The sequence below is a fragment of the Sinocyclocheilus anshuiensis genome, unplaced genomic scaffold, assembly GCF_001515605.1.
Source record: "Sinocyclocheilus anshuiensis isolate Anshui unplaced genomic scaffold, SAMN03320099.WGS_v1.1 scaffold694, whole genome shotgun sequence".
Classification (NCBI taxonomy): Eukaryota; Metazoa; Chordata; class Actinopteri; order Cypriniformes; family Cyprinidae; genus Sinocyclocheilus; species Sinocyclocheilus anshuiensis.
In genome coordinates this window covers 2,279,986-2,296,788 of record NW_015542477.1, presented here as the reverse complement: position 1 = coordinate 2,296,788, position 16,803 = coordinate 2,279,986, and the positions used below count along the sequence as shown (strand labels likewise).

Sequence of the window (16,803 nt, the reverse complement as noted above, 5' to 3'; positions counted from 1 at the left end):
ACCACTCATGAATCAGACTAGTTGCACTCTATGGTTTTGAATGACTAAAAAATAATAATATGCTCACACTTTTGTGCCTGTGAGTGAACTTAACGGAAAGATGTGATCTCTATTACAGTGACTCGTTGTTGAAGACCAGAAATGTCTGTTAAGATAGTAAATAGGGTCAGTTTGGATATGACTTTAAGGTTCTACTCAACTTTTCTCATCATCTGGATTCATTGTAGATGTATACCTTTGACACCTACTGGCATAATCCTGATGTCAGGGCTATATGACTAGAATACATTTGAATAGAAAATATGGCGAATGGTAAGGAGTGCAAAGGTTCAGAACTTCCTTAAGCCTGGAAGAAACTTGGGTTTGGTGTAAACAGAAGCAGAATGAATGCCCCCCTTGAGAGTGTTTTGGCATAGCAGAGTGGCCTCTGGATTAAAATGCTAGCCCATGCCTCAGTGCAGAGACAAACCTCCGCTATCAATGGGATTGAAATCTCTCAGTACAGAAAGCACTGTAAGCAGTGAGCACTGGGAGTGCCAGCATTGATCTGAAACACCCAACAGAGACACGGCAACAGACTGAGAAGAGAGAGAAAGAAGAGGAGGAGAAGCAGAAAAAGAAAGCTGGTATGATGATGCTTATCCCTATGAGAGTCCAGAAGCCCTGTGGTTTCTTTCTTAACATGTTCACTCTCTCGCACGCTGCCGTTCCTCTCTTCTTTTCTCTGTGTGCCCAATGAACAAAAACAACCCTTAATTCCAGCTCGACATATTCTTCTCTTTTCTTCCCCCACACCTACACCTGATACCCAAGGCAGCACGACTGAAAAATGTTTGCATTGATTTCTTTCTGCATGGGAGTGGCTCTCTAGAGTCTGGTGCCCAAGGTTGCACAAGTGAATGTTATCACCGTACTCATAATTCTCAGAAATTGTATTGACTCCTATAATAGTCATTTGGCCCAGTTTGCTCAATTTGTCCTGTTATACAGCCCTCAAGGTTTTCCTATAGAAATTCTGTAATTTACTTGAATTGAGTAAGTCTGTTTGGTTAGTTCAACAAGGCAGAAATTGCATCTTTCCTGCCAGATAAGCCCTTTCGGGCATGTGTTGCTGGCAGTGCTATTGAGAAACCGACTCTAACGTGGTTTGGTCAATTATAGTGTGTTTCTCGCCCTTTCACATCCATGTCGCTGTACCTCACACTCCCTGCCACCTGTTCAGTGAAGCACAAGCTGTGCATAGAGATGAACTGTCTCTGTCTGTGTGTCTTTTTCTTTGTCTCTTTCCATTGCCTATACACATCAGGCGTTACAGGTGTGATCGAGTGAATCTCACAATCGTATCCAGGTCACAATGTACCCTAAAATCAAAGGACAAAGAAAAAATGGCTGAAAAGCAAACTAAAGCTGTATGTATGGCCACACTTTCTTCCAAACTGTTTTTTACTGTAATGCATGTAATGTTTCACAGATTCTTCTCAATGGTGATTCATTTTAATACAGTATTTTCTGTGCATAAATTACAATTAAACTTTTACATTGAAATTTATAAACGTATATAAAGCTATATAAAGGGGAGTTGTATGTGGTTATATTTCAAGTAAAAAAAAAAAAGTAAAATAAAAATGGTATTTTTAAAGCTGTTAATTAAACATGTTAATTTAAGTATGATTACTTATGAATCATGAAAAAACACTTAATGTGTTTGGACAAATTTGATTACAAAAAAGGAGCCTGCAGTCAGAATTTATCCATTTTGTAATCAGTGATGGCTGATGGGTTTTAAAATAGAGGAGGCATACCAAATTAATGCAGTCTAGTGAACTGGAGGATTTAAAGGTCTTTTTTACAGGAAAATTACATTACACATATATGCATATGCACTATACAAGACAATATAAATATAATATAATTTCACTTATTTAGCAATTGAAGAAAAGCCAGGGTTTAGACTTAAGTAATATTTTATGGTGTACATTGGTGACAAAAATCCACATTATGAAGATATGAAATTAATAAATGGGAATTTTAATAACAGTAAATTGCTTATTTCTCATTTTCCTTTTCAAAATTTGGCTGTGCCTTCTTTGTCTCTCTGGACAAGCTGCCACTATTTGTAATACCTATTCAGAGCTTTAATCTGTTACAGTAAGGTCTTTAAATTATTGTCATTTGGGAGCTTCTTGTTATTACAACTGGCATATCATATAATTATTCAATACAACGGTTTATTTTCCTTATATTGATATTGGATTGAAATATGTACCAATAATAAATCCCTATGAATTTTTGGGCGGGTTTTGTGAGATTCAATCCTATAGACGCCCATGGTGTTACAAGCCCTATCGTGTAGCATACCACATTTAACTGTGTCACCATCCTGGAATGTTTGGAAGCAACAGACACTTCTCCCAGCTGTTAAAAATTCACATAGTTATGAAAAGTGTCCTTGCAGTGCACCGACAAAGGACCATATCCCTACCTCACCTCAATGCCTCAGGCTATGTCTGTGTGCCTAGAAAATAAGCAGCATACTTTCAAAAGAAGCCCCTGCCTTAATAATAGCAACACGTATTCCTGTTCCAGTCTCAAACTCTCAACCTTCACTTCAGAGCATACAGATGTCTATTATAAGAGGTCTGGTCAGACACACGCAGGTCTCCATGGTCCTCTGCAGGGCTTGCATTTGTTTAAGTGGGTTGAGTCAGTCTGCCTGCACAGTGCTGCGTTAAAGGTGAGAACAGCATGCTGCCCTGTAGAAGACGGCTTTGGCTCGCTTCGCTATTCAGTCAAGGGGGAGTGCACGTAGAAGGAATTGCGTTCACTGTTACTTCTATTTATTTATTTGTATGCATGCGTTGTTTTGCCGCCCGATTCACTAAAGAAGTTATGCAAATCGTATAATGACAGAAATCTGTGTAGAACACAATTAGCATGGTACAATTCCCAGTCTTGCGAGTCCTGATTCGATTTGATTTGATTTCACACACTTTTGATTTGATTTCTGATTCATTTAGCTTACATATGAAAAAAATCTCTCTGCAACTTCTGTAAACAAACAGAGGTAGTGTTTCAGACTGCTTCAAACCAGCTTATATGATTCATTTGTTGGTGAACCACACTAATTGCACTGTATGTTTTTGATTCACTAAAAAGAATTGGCCCTTAAGAGTCATTTGTATGTGAACCCAACTACACTGAATCACGCAGTATATTTTCAGTTTACGGAAAAATAATTTGTTTATGAATCAGTGATCACTTTGTTTTTGATTCACTAAAAAGAACCAGCCCATAGGAATTATTTGTTCATGTACCAACTACACTGAATCATGCTGTATGTTTTCAATTCACTAAAAATAATTATTTCATCAGAGTCAAAAATGTTTGTGAATCAGACTACACTGGTCACATTCTGTGATTGGTTTTTGCATGCAGCCATGAGGACAACTTAACAGAAAGACATTTCTTGCAATTATTTTGTCTTTTTATTGCATCAAAACTCGCTGTATTCAACTGGGGTAACATGATTTCTTTTGTCAAATCACTGAAGATTCAGCAGTGGAGGAGTGCTAGAATCAGCTCTTTAAAATACCCGAAAGTGCACTCATCAACTTTGCACCTCTGATGTGCCAGATTTAAACCCTCATTTGATGAGCTTTTGATGAATAAGTGCTGCCATGGTCAATAAAAGCTTTACATAAGCATCTCTTTGCAAATTTATTTCAGTTTTCTGCTTACTTTGCCATGCAAATAACTGAAAAGAATGAAAATGACCTGTATTAAATACGACACCGCACTTTTCTGCGCATTTAGTGGCTGTTTAAACTCGATTGCGGTTGAGACTAAGATGCTCTTTGGTGTGGCAAAAACTGTTGCTCCACAACAGTTTAGTGAATTCTGGAGAGAGAGAGACAGAGGTTGTGCATGGATGAGACAGCTATCCTCTGAGAGTTTTTGCTCTTCATTTCATCAAGTCAATTATTTCAGCACTCCAGGCTCTGTGCCCGTCCGCTCCTGAAAGCCTGGGCCATGGATGGGTCAATTAGCCTGCATGCACCACCAGAGGCCCTCTACAAGGAGCAGGATGAGAAAAAAAGATGCTATGATTTCTTCGCCTGCCTGAGGTGTAATGAAGACTTCCCTAATAAAGACACTGCCCTTGACTGAGCCGCACACTTTCGGTGTACCTACTGTTCGCTTCTGAGCAAGTAGTCACGTCGGCGTGTGTTTGTGTGCTTCATTACTCTGCGTGTGCCTGCTGTCTTAATCACTTACTTCTTGCTTGTTAACAGCACTGGGGACCAGATTCAGTGGGCGAAGAGCATTGATCCCCAGTTCGCATTTGCATCATGAGTGGGTTGTTCTCGTTCTTGGCCAGACTGCGGTCTGCAAACTTCTCTGGATCAGCTCATTAACCGATCGCTTACTTTCTTGCCCCATGTTCAGACATGCCGTGATGGACGAGAACTCTTTTAGTGCATAGTTGTACATTGCTATTAGAGTGTCTCCATCCACAGGAAGCCCATCAGAGTCTTAATCTCTCTCCCCACTTCCCTCATTATTATTTCATGTGGTTAGTCAGAAACGAGAGGTATTATGTTGACAGCGTGATGGTTTTCAGGCTAATGGAAGGGCTTGTTGAAAAAGCCGTGTCAAGTTAATAGTATGGACGCAGCTCTGCCAAAAGCAGATTTCCTCTTGTCAGTACAGGATGAAGTCGTTTTAGATGGTGTTTATTAGACCACTGTAGGCGATGTTCCTCCTCAGCAAATGTCATTAACGGCCATCTTGTGCTAGTCGTGGAGGAAGGCCAATTATTGCTGTGCCGTGATCCTTGAACGTGTGTTTTTCCATGTGTCTTAATGAAAACAGTACACAGAGTCACTGTGCAGTGGTCGATTCAACTCTTATGGGGTTGCAAATTTATTGGAACATAATCAAACACACATCTACTGCTTCCAGAGAGCTGGCCCTGATCCTGAGCGGAGCTTTGCTTTGGTCCTCAGAGCAAATATTTGCTCAGTTCTCAGAGGAAAGTCACAGAGCTATGCCCTGCTGAAAAGATATTGCAGATTTGCTGCTGTTGCCACCAGACTTCTTAACTAGCTTAACCAGTTCCATGGTCAACCAGTTTCACCAGAAAGAAAGACAGGTAAACCAGCACTAACCAACATGAACCAATTCTAGAAAGCCTTCACAAGTTGAAAAAGGGTTTCAGTTAATGCATACGTGTTTCATTGCAACCATTCAGAACTCCCTAGAAACCATGCAAAACACTCTATCTGGAAAATATAGTTTAGGCTGGTAACTTAGTACTGGTTTTGATCTGTTCTGATGCTGTCTTTAGCTGTGCAAGCTGGTGTTTGGTCCAAGATTGGAACAGCTAGAAATCTACAGTATTTCTACCAAATTTCACAACATAGTTACCATGGATTTGCTACCCACAATGGATGGATTTTCCAATAGGGAAATCATCTCAGTATCTAATATCATATGGCTAATTTGTTGAGAGAGACTCTCAGTTCATCTCAGTTCAAACATCTCTGTAGCTGCACTGCAGTCTTCAGGGCCGACGGATCCCAGTTGAAGTCCGGACATTGAAAGGGAAGCGGGAGAGAGGATGAGAGAGTAAAGGGAGTTGAACAAATAGCCCCTTTGACAATGCTCTTTCCCTGCACTGTAATTGCTGTCGCCCATCAGAAAGATGATTACATCCACGCCTATCTAATGCTAACACTCTCCTGACATGGCTCGCTAAACCAGCTGCTTTATGCATGACCATCGCTGTCAGTGTACCGTTGACAGCAAAGAGCACTGCTGCTTAATGCCATTTTAGAGATGGAATAATAGCTAGCTTAACAAAATAGTGAGGAATGAGGTTAAAAAAGAAAGAAAAAAATAGACAAAAGCATGTTTCCAGTCAAAGTAAAGTGGTAATTAGCTGCTTTTTTACTTGTTGGATGGGCGACCATTGATTTGGCAATGACTCTTTTTTTGGGGTGTGTGTAGATGCACTGGACAAATCCCTCAATTAAACTGAACAAACTACCAATTGCTGATGAGACAGATGGTGGCGCGAACCTGGACTGGTGTTTTCTATTGATGAGCATATGGTTTACAGAGGGATGGGGTACCTTCGTGATTAGGGTACCATATTTAATAAGGGTGCTGAGCGGTGTGACTTTACCTCAGCAAGTCCTCATTAGTGATGGGCTAAAAGCCAGACTAATTAATCAGGAAATATTGAGGTATTTTAAGCATATAGATATCAGCCAATTAGGAAGATAGTACTGTGGCACCAAACTATATATGTGTATATGTGTATATATACATATTCTATCTATCTATCTATCTAATAATAATGCTATAAAATATAACATATACTATATATTTGGATTGGATTTTTATATATATAAAAATGTATTATAAAATATAACATATTTGCCATACACAAGCCATCAGTCATATCTTTTAACCATTGAATCTGATACTGGAGTCCCCAATATTCCATGGCAAAAATACTGTAGCGGGATGCGCAGAGTCGATCAAATCACAAAGACCTGCTATTACTGTGTGATTTTTCCTCTGGTAATGTTTACCTGGTTGAAAAAAAAAAAAAAACATGGATACTTCTGTCGGTTAATACCACCATAATTTTCGTGTGGATCCATGGCTCTGGGCAGGCAGAAATATTTGATTTAGAAGATGAACAGACTAACATTAGAAGAGATGAAAGCACCTTGCCAATGCAAACACTGTTTTATTAGCGCTGCTGCTCAGAGGCCCTTAGCTGCTAGATCAGGCTCAACACGCTATAGGCACTGAATTCTCAATCATGAACTTTCTGCAGAACTTTTTAAATTGTAATTTTTCTTCTAGAAGTGGGGTTGGGTTTGCTGTAGGTTTGTTATGTCTGGCTGTGGAGGCTGTTTATAATGAGGGATCAGTAATAATATATTTATGCGAGCTTCAGGTCAAACCTACGGACTACCTCTTGGTCTCTCTCGCGTGTCTCTCCATGCATAGTATTGTGCCTCGCTCCCACTTAATGAGACTTTAGGAGTAAACTGATGTTAATTATGGTCTTCTTTACATTCAGATCACTGAGCTCATCCCTACATCCCTACTCCACTTCTCTCTTCTTTATATGTTTAAAAAAGGTATTTTTTCGTTGAGAGTTGTATGTCTGCAGGTAAGCGTGATTATATGCAGCAGATGGTGATTATGTTGCATTATATTGGATCATACTGTTAGAGGTATTGCATCAATAATTTCTGCAAATATAATTTTGCCTGTGTGTATATACTGTATGTATATAATGAGACTGTTCTAGCAGTGTGTTTAGTTCTTCAGGCATAAGCTAGACATAGGCAGTGTGGATTCAGGTATCATTCAAGCTAACAGGGAGTCAATACCCAGCAGCCATGCTGAGTGATTCTGTACAAAAGCACATGCCCTGCGTGTTTGCAGCTGGTGCGTCTGAGGGAATCCACGCCTAATGGAATTCCAACCAATTACTGGCTTTAGTCGGAGCTTCATTAATTCCATCAAATCACCGGTCTGGATGCATTTCATTCACTTTCCTTTAATTAGACAGGCCTTAAATAAATTAGAGTCTAGGGCTGGCAGCAAAACACCACAATAGCACCTTTCTGCGGGGGTTTTTATAGATTAGGAACTGTGGAAATGCTTCCCTCTGGGGATGCCTCAAAACCTTTATACAGCAAACACTATTTTTACATTAAAAGCACGTCATTGTTGAACAAAAGCTACTTTAATATGTGAATATCTGAAGTTCTGAAACAAAGTCTGATGTTAGTAAAACCTACGGTGGATCAATTTAAACAAAAAATAAATAAGTTAGCAGTGTTGTAGCATACAAAATCTACTGCATTGGGTCTTTCTGGTCAAATGATCAAAAGTCAGAATCGATTATTACGAAAGTGTTAACTCAGCACAGTTTTACATTTTCCCACAGGTGGAGGCACAGCATTCCAGATTTATGCCTCCAGATACATTTCGATTGGTATTTTACTGCTAATACAGCAGTAATTAGAAGAGATGGGCAGGAGATCCAGAGTACTTGAGTGAAATTACAGCAATGATCAATAATGAAGATGCATTAATTTTGTGACTTGATTTTTCCAAAAGCGTTTTACACCTGTCAAAGTCCAGATGCCATATGCAAACATACAAAATGGGCTGATTTATTAGGGTGGCATTTTGGGAGGAACCTTGCAGTCCAAGTGTTTAAAAAGGGTGGCAACTGGCATCCCGCGTTGAAACAGTCAGCTTAATCCAGAATAAGTTTCTTAATTAAATTCAGTTGTATAGTGTTTTTAAAGTTTTACACATTGCTGCCAAGGAGCTTTATGAAATGAAAAAAAAAAAGAGAATGGTATCTAACAACCCCCAAGTGAGAAAGCCACAGGCAACAACGGCAAGAACAAAAATCCCTAGGATGTTTAAGTAGACGAGGAAGTAATTTGAGCTGTAATTTTCAGTCAGAGCAGCAAAGGTCTTTAACATTGAGTGTGTTTACATAGTGTGCAATATACAAATATTAAAATTCAACGTATTCAAACCAAAAAACACAAGACGACGACATTGAAATGAATTTTTTTCTTTAGTTTTGATATAGCGAATAAGAAAAAAGTGTGCCAACTGGGTTTTGTTAATACAGTTTATGACCTTTCCTTCATATTAAAAATATGTATGTGTGATCCGACACATCTGTACATAAACCAACAATTAAAAATACCGCTCCATCTCCACCTCCGAACCCCCTTAATATTGCACAGATATAACAACTAAATACTACATTTCTCAAATGGACCAAAATGCACTTGCCTATTTTGGTGAGTGTGTGTTGTTTTGAAGTGCGTGTTGAAAAATCGGTGGTTGCCAAATTCAGGTGCATGTGATCATTACCAGTTTACCATGCTCTGATCTTTCGCCAGCATGAAGTCAACCCAGGTCTCTCTAGACAGGCTGAAGAACTGTAACATAAAGCTCTAGATTTATAGGACATTTTTCAATCACAGAAACATATCTGACATCAACGCATTCTGACGGTTGGCAGAGAACAGTGGAACCGTCGAGTCGTATTCAGTGTGGCTTTATGCCCAGCAGGTTTTAAATTAAGAAGAATGTTGAAGTTATGAGGTGGTGCCAAAAGCCCTTTCGACGGTCTGTTTGAGCGCAAGCAGAGTAAGATAAACACTGAGTGCTTGTGAGAAGCTCCTTCAATCTGCTCTCGTGTTTAGCCGCTAATATGTTTGGGTTTGATCATGGGCACGGCAGGCACCGTTTGATGAATCGCAGGCTGCAGAGCGAAGTGGAGAAGGCATTGATTTCCCCAGTGCCAGTTCTTTTACCTCCCTCTCTCCTAGCATTGCTGTTCTCTGTGAGGGGTTTCGGAATCCTTGGAGCTGATTTAGAGGAACCGGAGAGTGCAGAGTATTCCAGCTGTCAAGCTCTAGTGCCAGATCGGCCGTCTGAGATAATTAGCATTGTCACAATACCAGAATTTATATAGTTAATGCCAGTGAAATTTCTCAATTATCAACTCCAATTTTAATACAACACCAAAACCTTGATGCTAATGGACACATTTGACCTTTATTTAAAAGGTATAAATGCTGTACATTGCTGTTGAGAAGTTTGGAGTCAGCAAGATTTTTTAAAGAAATTATTACCTTTATTCAGCAAGGACACATTAAATTAATCAAAAGATAGAGTAAAGACTTTAATAATGTTACAAAGGATTTCTATTTCAAATAACTGCTGTTCTTTTTAACTTTCTACTCGTCAAAAAAAAAATAGCTTTGCCATCATAGAAATAAATTACATTTTAAAACAGTACGATAGAATCAGATAAAAAAGAAAACAGTTATTTTAATATATAATCATATTTCACAATAATACTGTTTTACTGTATTTTCTGATCAACTAATGCAGTGCATATTGGTACCATGTCGGTCAATATTATTATGGTCAATATTAGAGTTTTTTGTACTCTCAATGCCTGAATTCACTTGTAGCATTTAAAACGGTTTTAGTTTTTAGGACTTTGTTTTTAGTTTATTTAGAGAAAATAACAGAGATCTTAATATCAGCAATTTATCGATAATCTGCCGTAGCATGAATATAATTACTAACTGATCATATTGTAATGTAATACATTATTTAATTCGAGTAAACATCAAATAATAAAGAGCAAAGCAATACATGGTTAGCAGTGAATGGTTTTCTCTTGTCAGATCTCTTTAGACTGAAGCAGAAGGCCTCTTGTTCACCATGGGAATGAAAACAACATTTATTTGGGCGAATTTCTTTTAACAAAAGCAAAGAGAACAAAACATCTGAATAACATTGCCAGGAATAAGGCTAAATTCTGCTGTGAAATTACCCAGTGGGAGCAAGTTGACCCTGAGGACAGTACGAATGCTCAGCGAATATTAGCACTATTAGTTTGGTGAGCACAATAAAAGCACTTCAGACACAGTGAATCATCTCTCCCTCTCCTGATGCCGCCCAAAGCACTTGCACTTGCCAAAGCTTATTCTCTTTGAATAAAAACATGCAGAAGAGGCTTTTTTTGTCCACACCAAATACTATAAACAAGTATTAGGTTTTGTTGATGTTGGGATTGCCAGTGCGTATGCATTTATTAGAGTTTAAACATCTTCATCTTTGAATGGCCCAATGTCCCAGTGAGTCATGTTTTGGGATGAAATCATTTTCCTGCAGAGAGTTTTGATTTGAAGTCCAATCGCTCCTCTTTGAGGCTTGATAGTTCTGACAGAAAACAAATTCTCCTTGTTGGTTTGGTTTTGTTCGTGGTGCCCAACTGTAGCTAAAGCTGTGTGATACTGGGTTTCCACTCCTTTTAACCAATGAATTTCTGTGACTTTTCTAAAAAATATTATTTTATATAGGCACTGCTGGTCAAAATTTTGGGATCGGTAAGATTTTTAATTGAGTCTCTTATGCTCAACAAGGCTGTATTTATTTGATCAAAAATACAGAAAAAACAATTGCAATTTCTAATTATGGTTTCCTATTTTAATTACTTTAAAATAGTATTTATTTCTGTGACGCAGTGCTGCATTTTCATCAGCTATTACTCCAGGCTTCAATGTCACATGATCCTTTAGAAATCATTCTAATATGCTGATTTATTACCTAATATGTTGAAACTGTTATGCTTAATATTTTTTTTGGAACCTGTGATACTTTTTTCTTTGATTGTTTGATGAATAAATAGTTTAAAAGAACAGCTTTATTCAAACTAGAAATCTTTTCTAACAATATTAATAATATGTCTTTACTATCACTTTTTATCAATTTAACACATCCTTGCTGAATAAAAGTATTAATGTCTTTTTTTTTTTTTAAAGAAAGAAAGAAAGGAAAAAAATTATTGACCCCAAGTTTTGAATAGTATATTGTAACACAAAATTTCTAATTTGAATAAACACTGTTCTTTTTAACTTTTTATTTATCAAAGAATCCTGAAAAAAGTATCACAGGTCCCCAAAAATATTAAGAAGCACAACTGTTTCCAACATTGACTATAAATCAGCATATTAGAATGATTTCTGAAGGATCATGTGACACTGAAGACTGGAGTAATGATGCTGAAAATTCAGCTTTGCTTCACCGGAATAAATTATATTTTAAAGTATATTAAAATGGAAAACTGTTATTTTAAATTACAATAATATTTCACAAACTTACAGGTTTTTTTTTTAGCATAAGAAACTTATTTAAAAAACATTAAAAATCTTTCTGATCCCAAACTTTTGAACGGCAGTGTATTTTATAAAAGCAATTTATAGCCATTAAAATATTTTATAATTCAGCATCAATAAGAAAACATTTATATTTTCTTTTAATATTCATTTAATTTCCATGACTTTTGCAGATCTGGAAATCATGCTTTTAAAATTCCCTAGTATTTCTAGGTTTTCCATGACTGTGGGAACCCAGCTCGATCTAACAGTGAACAAATAGATGTGGTCATCACAGGTTGTTTAAATAAGGTGGCAACCGGTTGTGAGACATTTCTGACATTCAAACTGTAATCCGTCTGACTTCACTTCAGACAGCTCTGGTCTCTGATGCTCTGTCGCTTAATGTTCATACTTGAACACTTTTCCCTCATTATGCGGAGACATGAGAGACATTTTGACACATTTTAGCATTTGAATGTCTCATGCATTAGAATGCTTTAGGTTATGTTTTGCAAATGTTTTTTATGTAGTATCTCATGCTGTTCTGACGTTACTTACAAATGCACTGTGAGGTCTTAGTTTAGCATTTTTGTCTGGTCTACAGTTCTTAAAGTAGTTCTTGTTTTTTAAAAGCAGGTCTATTTTTACATTGACACAAACTTAAAAGCCCAGTGCTTGTTGCGGAACACTTGCGGGAAAAAAGAAAAAACCAATGTGAGACACAACACTAGCCAGAGACCGTGTTCCTTTATTAAATTCTCATTACTGTAAAAAAAAATCCCATACTCAATACTAACATACAAAAAAATCACAAATGTAATACCAAAATAACAATCATCATGTCTCACAAAATTATTTGTTACAAGCATAAATTATATTTAGTACAATAAATGATACCACTATGTAAAAATATTTTATTAAGTTTGTCAATATCCAGGATGATTCTTCTATCCAAAACACAAATGCTGTAGTACATTTTATTTAAATTGCGAACTAAAATAGAAACAGGAAGTATTTTAACATATGCTGTCTGTTAACCAGATTCCTTTTTTTTTTAACATTCAATGAAATGCCCAGGCCCTCACAGAAGCTGACTCACTTTCTGACTGAAAATTCATTGCATTAACATGATTGCAGTATGCAAACATAACAATCAACAGCACATTTACCTAGTTGGTTGTAAGATAATAATATTCAGCTGAAGACACCATCACAATCAACTTAAAACATGAACATAACATAGCCTGAACAAACACAGTGCATCTAAATGGAGTAGCCTGCTACATAGCTGAAATGCTAATATTAAACAGCCTTACCTTCCAATTGCTGTAGACTTGAGTTACACATCCTATGTGATTTGCCATCTTTCTTGAGCCACTTTTCCACTTTCAAAACCATTGTAGCAGCTCCAGGGTGATATTCCAGGACACTGTTTACCTTTTACCTACAGGGTTTTCTCAACAGAGCCCCACTTTCAATTTCAAAATGGCCGCTGTGTGAAATCAGAGAATCATAGGAAGGAAAAAAGTTTCTTTATGTGAAACATAATTATAAAACACTTTCTTTTGATTTTGGGATGATATATATAACCTATTTTGCTGAAGAAAAAAGCTTAATCCATCTGAAGCTAATTTGATGGCCTTAGCTGGTTTTAGCTGGTTTAAGCTGGCTTAGATGGCCTAGCAAATCAGACCAGCCTGACCAGGTTGAGAAACCAGCTTACACCAGCAAACCAGTTTTAGTTAGTTTAAGCTGTTTCTTTTAGCCATGCAATCATGTTGTGACAGGTTTCAGGATTAGACAAAACCTTTCCTATCTACATCTCCCTCTTTTCTTGACTTTATTTACTGTCGGGGTCTTCCAGCAGATTGTCTGTTGTACCTGTGCAGGTATCATGTGTCTGTGTGCTCCTGGTGTATTGTAGCACAAGTCCTGTGTGCTGTCCAAACAATCAGTAGTCTTTAGATGCATTTAGACCCCCGCTATGTACACATTGCTCTCCACACCTGTCCTTTTCGGCTGTCATCCTCTCAGTTCTTCCACAGGATTTATTATTAGCTCAGAGCTTTTAGCAAAAAAGTGTCTCGCTTCTGTCACTTATCAGAACCTGTTGAAAAAGTCAGAGTGCCAGACGGCTAAGCCTTTTTAAAGGAATAGTTCAACCAAAAATTTATATTCTGTCATCATTTACTCACCCTCATTTCTTTCAAACCCATATGCTGTTTTTTTGTTCCTTTGAACACAAAAGGGGAATTTTGAAGAAGACATTTTCCATTAAGTTCATAGCGAAGATGTCTTTTCAAGCCTCAAAAAGGACAAAAAAAGTATGGAAGCTTGTTTCTGCGTCAGCGTAAAAAAAATGTTCTTAACGCACATGTGATTTCATAACTGCGACTTTGTATCATATGAGACTTTATTAGATAAACTGCAATGTTTTATCTCACAATTGCAAGCTTTATTTCATATAATGAGACTATTTATCTCGTTTTTTCTGAATTTATATCATATAATGTGACTATATTGCATGATTCTAGCTGTGTATTGTAAAATTGCAACTTAATAATTGACATCTTTAACTTTTTAACTTCATAACTGTTCATTGTACAATGTGACTGTATTGCACGATTGTGACTTCATATTGCACAATGTGGCTAAATATTATATAATTGTAGTTTTATGTTATACAATTGCAACTTTATCTCACAATATGACTTTAAATCGCAACTTACATTTCACACAACTTCACAAATTTCACACATTTATTTCACATTTTATATTGTGAAATTGCTAAATTATATCTCACACAACTTTTATATTGTACAATGACACTTTATATCACATTTACATTTCACAATTTCTGCTTTTTATGACACTTTATATTCTTGTTTTCGACTTTGCCACAATTACCTGTGTAATTTTTTACTCTGTGGTGGAAACAGGCTTACTTTAAAATAAAAAAAGCAATAAAATTCTCATTTTGTGTTCAACAGAAAAAATATTAGCCAGCCCACAGGTTTGGAAAAACATTTTTTGGGGGAAATATTACTTTAGCCAACACATCGGCTATTGTGTGCATATTGATTGCTTGTTTAATGCCAGTATTCTTGTATCTAGAGGCAGATTGGAAAGCACTGTGAAATGTAGTTTCTGTGCAGAATAGTCCATATTCAGTTGTTCAAAATGACCTATTCTGCTGAATTGTTGTGTTATGTGTTTTCTAGCGTGCATCTATATCACTGATGTTGTTTCTGCTTATCAGCTCTTTTATCCTCTGCAGTGCAGCCACTCGGTCAATATTAAAACTGCTATCACAATGAAAAGTTGCGAAAATGGGGAACGATTGCCCTGGAGGCAAGGCTGACTGTGTACAGAAGAGCAGTTGCCTGCAGCTATCGTCTTCGGGTTGACCAGAATTTGAACCTTCGTTGTTCAGACTCTTTGATTAGTCTCTCTTGGAGACAGAGCACTGATGGAAGTGGGCGGACCGTGACGTTCCTTCAGCCCTGACCTTTCAACCCCCTATACTGCTTTACCTAAATGAACATGGGGCCTCATTGCCATGACAACCTTACCAGGCATTAATAAAGGGCCCTGCAACCTTTAAGTACTAAGTTTTGCTCAACACTCTGAGAAATCAATTCATGCACCATTCAGACTATTATTGCGCAAACATACCATTCGTTTCACAATGCCAACCGTTCCTGCTCTCCAATCTACGAATGACTGTTGCGCAAGACAGTAGGATGTTTACGGCGCTCGTCGGCACAAGTGACAAACAGCGCTGTCGTGTCGGCAACAGAATGATGCAGTGCAGTCTATCATTCCAGATGACAATGTTCAACTTCCACGTCTGTCATTTTATTCCGTGCCTAAACGCGCACGCTAACGCACAGACAATTACGAATACATGCACTTCCCATGAGAGAATTCCAGACTGGTTATGTGTTGAAAAACCACCGCGTGAACATAATTCATTGGTGCTGCTGCGTTGAGTCATGCCTTTTGTGCTTTCAGAATCTGCGAACACATCTAATTTAAAATGAAGATGCATGGGAATAATCAAAACAAGACCTCAGCTGCCTATCCTCCCTCCCATTTCTTGTTGCTCTGTTTCAGAGTTGAGATAATGCCCTGATGTTTGTGTATGCGTGCGTGTAGCATTTGACAGTCATTTCTGCCGATGCTTCACAGCTGCTCTGTTTGATACCAACCCGCCATCTAAAACAGGATGTTCTTGTCTTGTATTTTCCAGGGAGCTGTGTGGAGACGGTTATAGGTCTGTACGGTGAGACCATTGAAGTGCCATGCAACAATGGAAATAACAAGCCAGATGGCCTTATTTTCACCAAATGGAAATACGTGAGTGTTTCTCTGAGCATCTGGGCTGTTACTCTACCCTGCTAGCCAGTCTGGGTAGCCAAGCAATATACAGCTACTCTCATCCTCATATTGATTTCTAATTGAATCACTATAGGTACTAAATGTGTGTTTGTCGGTTTGCTAACGGCCCTGTTATCTCGTTCAGGTGAAAGATGACGGCTCTCCCGGCGATCTTCTCGTGAAGCAGGCTCAGAAAGATGAGGCGACTGTATCCGCCACAGACGGCTACAAAAGTAGAGTTAGCATCGCCGCCAACTCCAGCCTCCTGATCACCCGAGGCTCACTGGCCGACCAGAGAGTTTTCACCTGCATGGTGGTGTCTTTAACCAACTTAGAGGAACACTCTGTGGAAGTGAAAGTTCACAGTGAGTATTAATAAAACACACACACGCACAACATATTAATAAATAAGAGCAAATCAGAGAGGAGAACAGGAAAAATCAAGCACAGCTTCAGTCTATGATGAAACCGAATGTAAGCATCAGATCTCAAATTGGACTGGAAAAGGGGTGTAGAGATGTCAGATATGGGAGATAATAACATGGGTGATCCACTTTTATAGCCTTGATCTAGTTGCATGCTTTTAGATGGATACCAGAGAAATTATATTGATAGTTTGCACAGTGTTCTACCATAGATCAGAAAGATTGGCTGTGCTTGGGAATGGATTGTGCATACTAAGCAA

General features: G+C 37.9%; 1 protein-coding gene across 2 annotated transcripts in view; it reads left to right on the top strand.

Annotated features, from left to right (window-relative positions):
- LOC107693963 (CD166 antigen homolog) overlaps positions 1 to 16,803 on the top strand; it is a 74,855-nt gene that overhangs the window by 35,582 nt on the left and 22,470 nt on the right. For both annotated transcript variants that reach the window (XM_016493546.1, XM_016493545.1), the window contains exons 2-3: positions 15,991 to 16,097; positions 16,264 to 16,483. In XM_016493546.1, the coding sequence (XP_016349032.1) occupies positions 15,991 to 16,097; positions 16,264 to 16,483 (327 nt within the window). The remainder of the gene's footprint in view (positions 1 to 15,990; positions 16,098 to 16,263; positions 16,484 to 16,803) is intronic.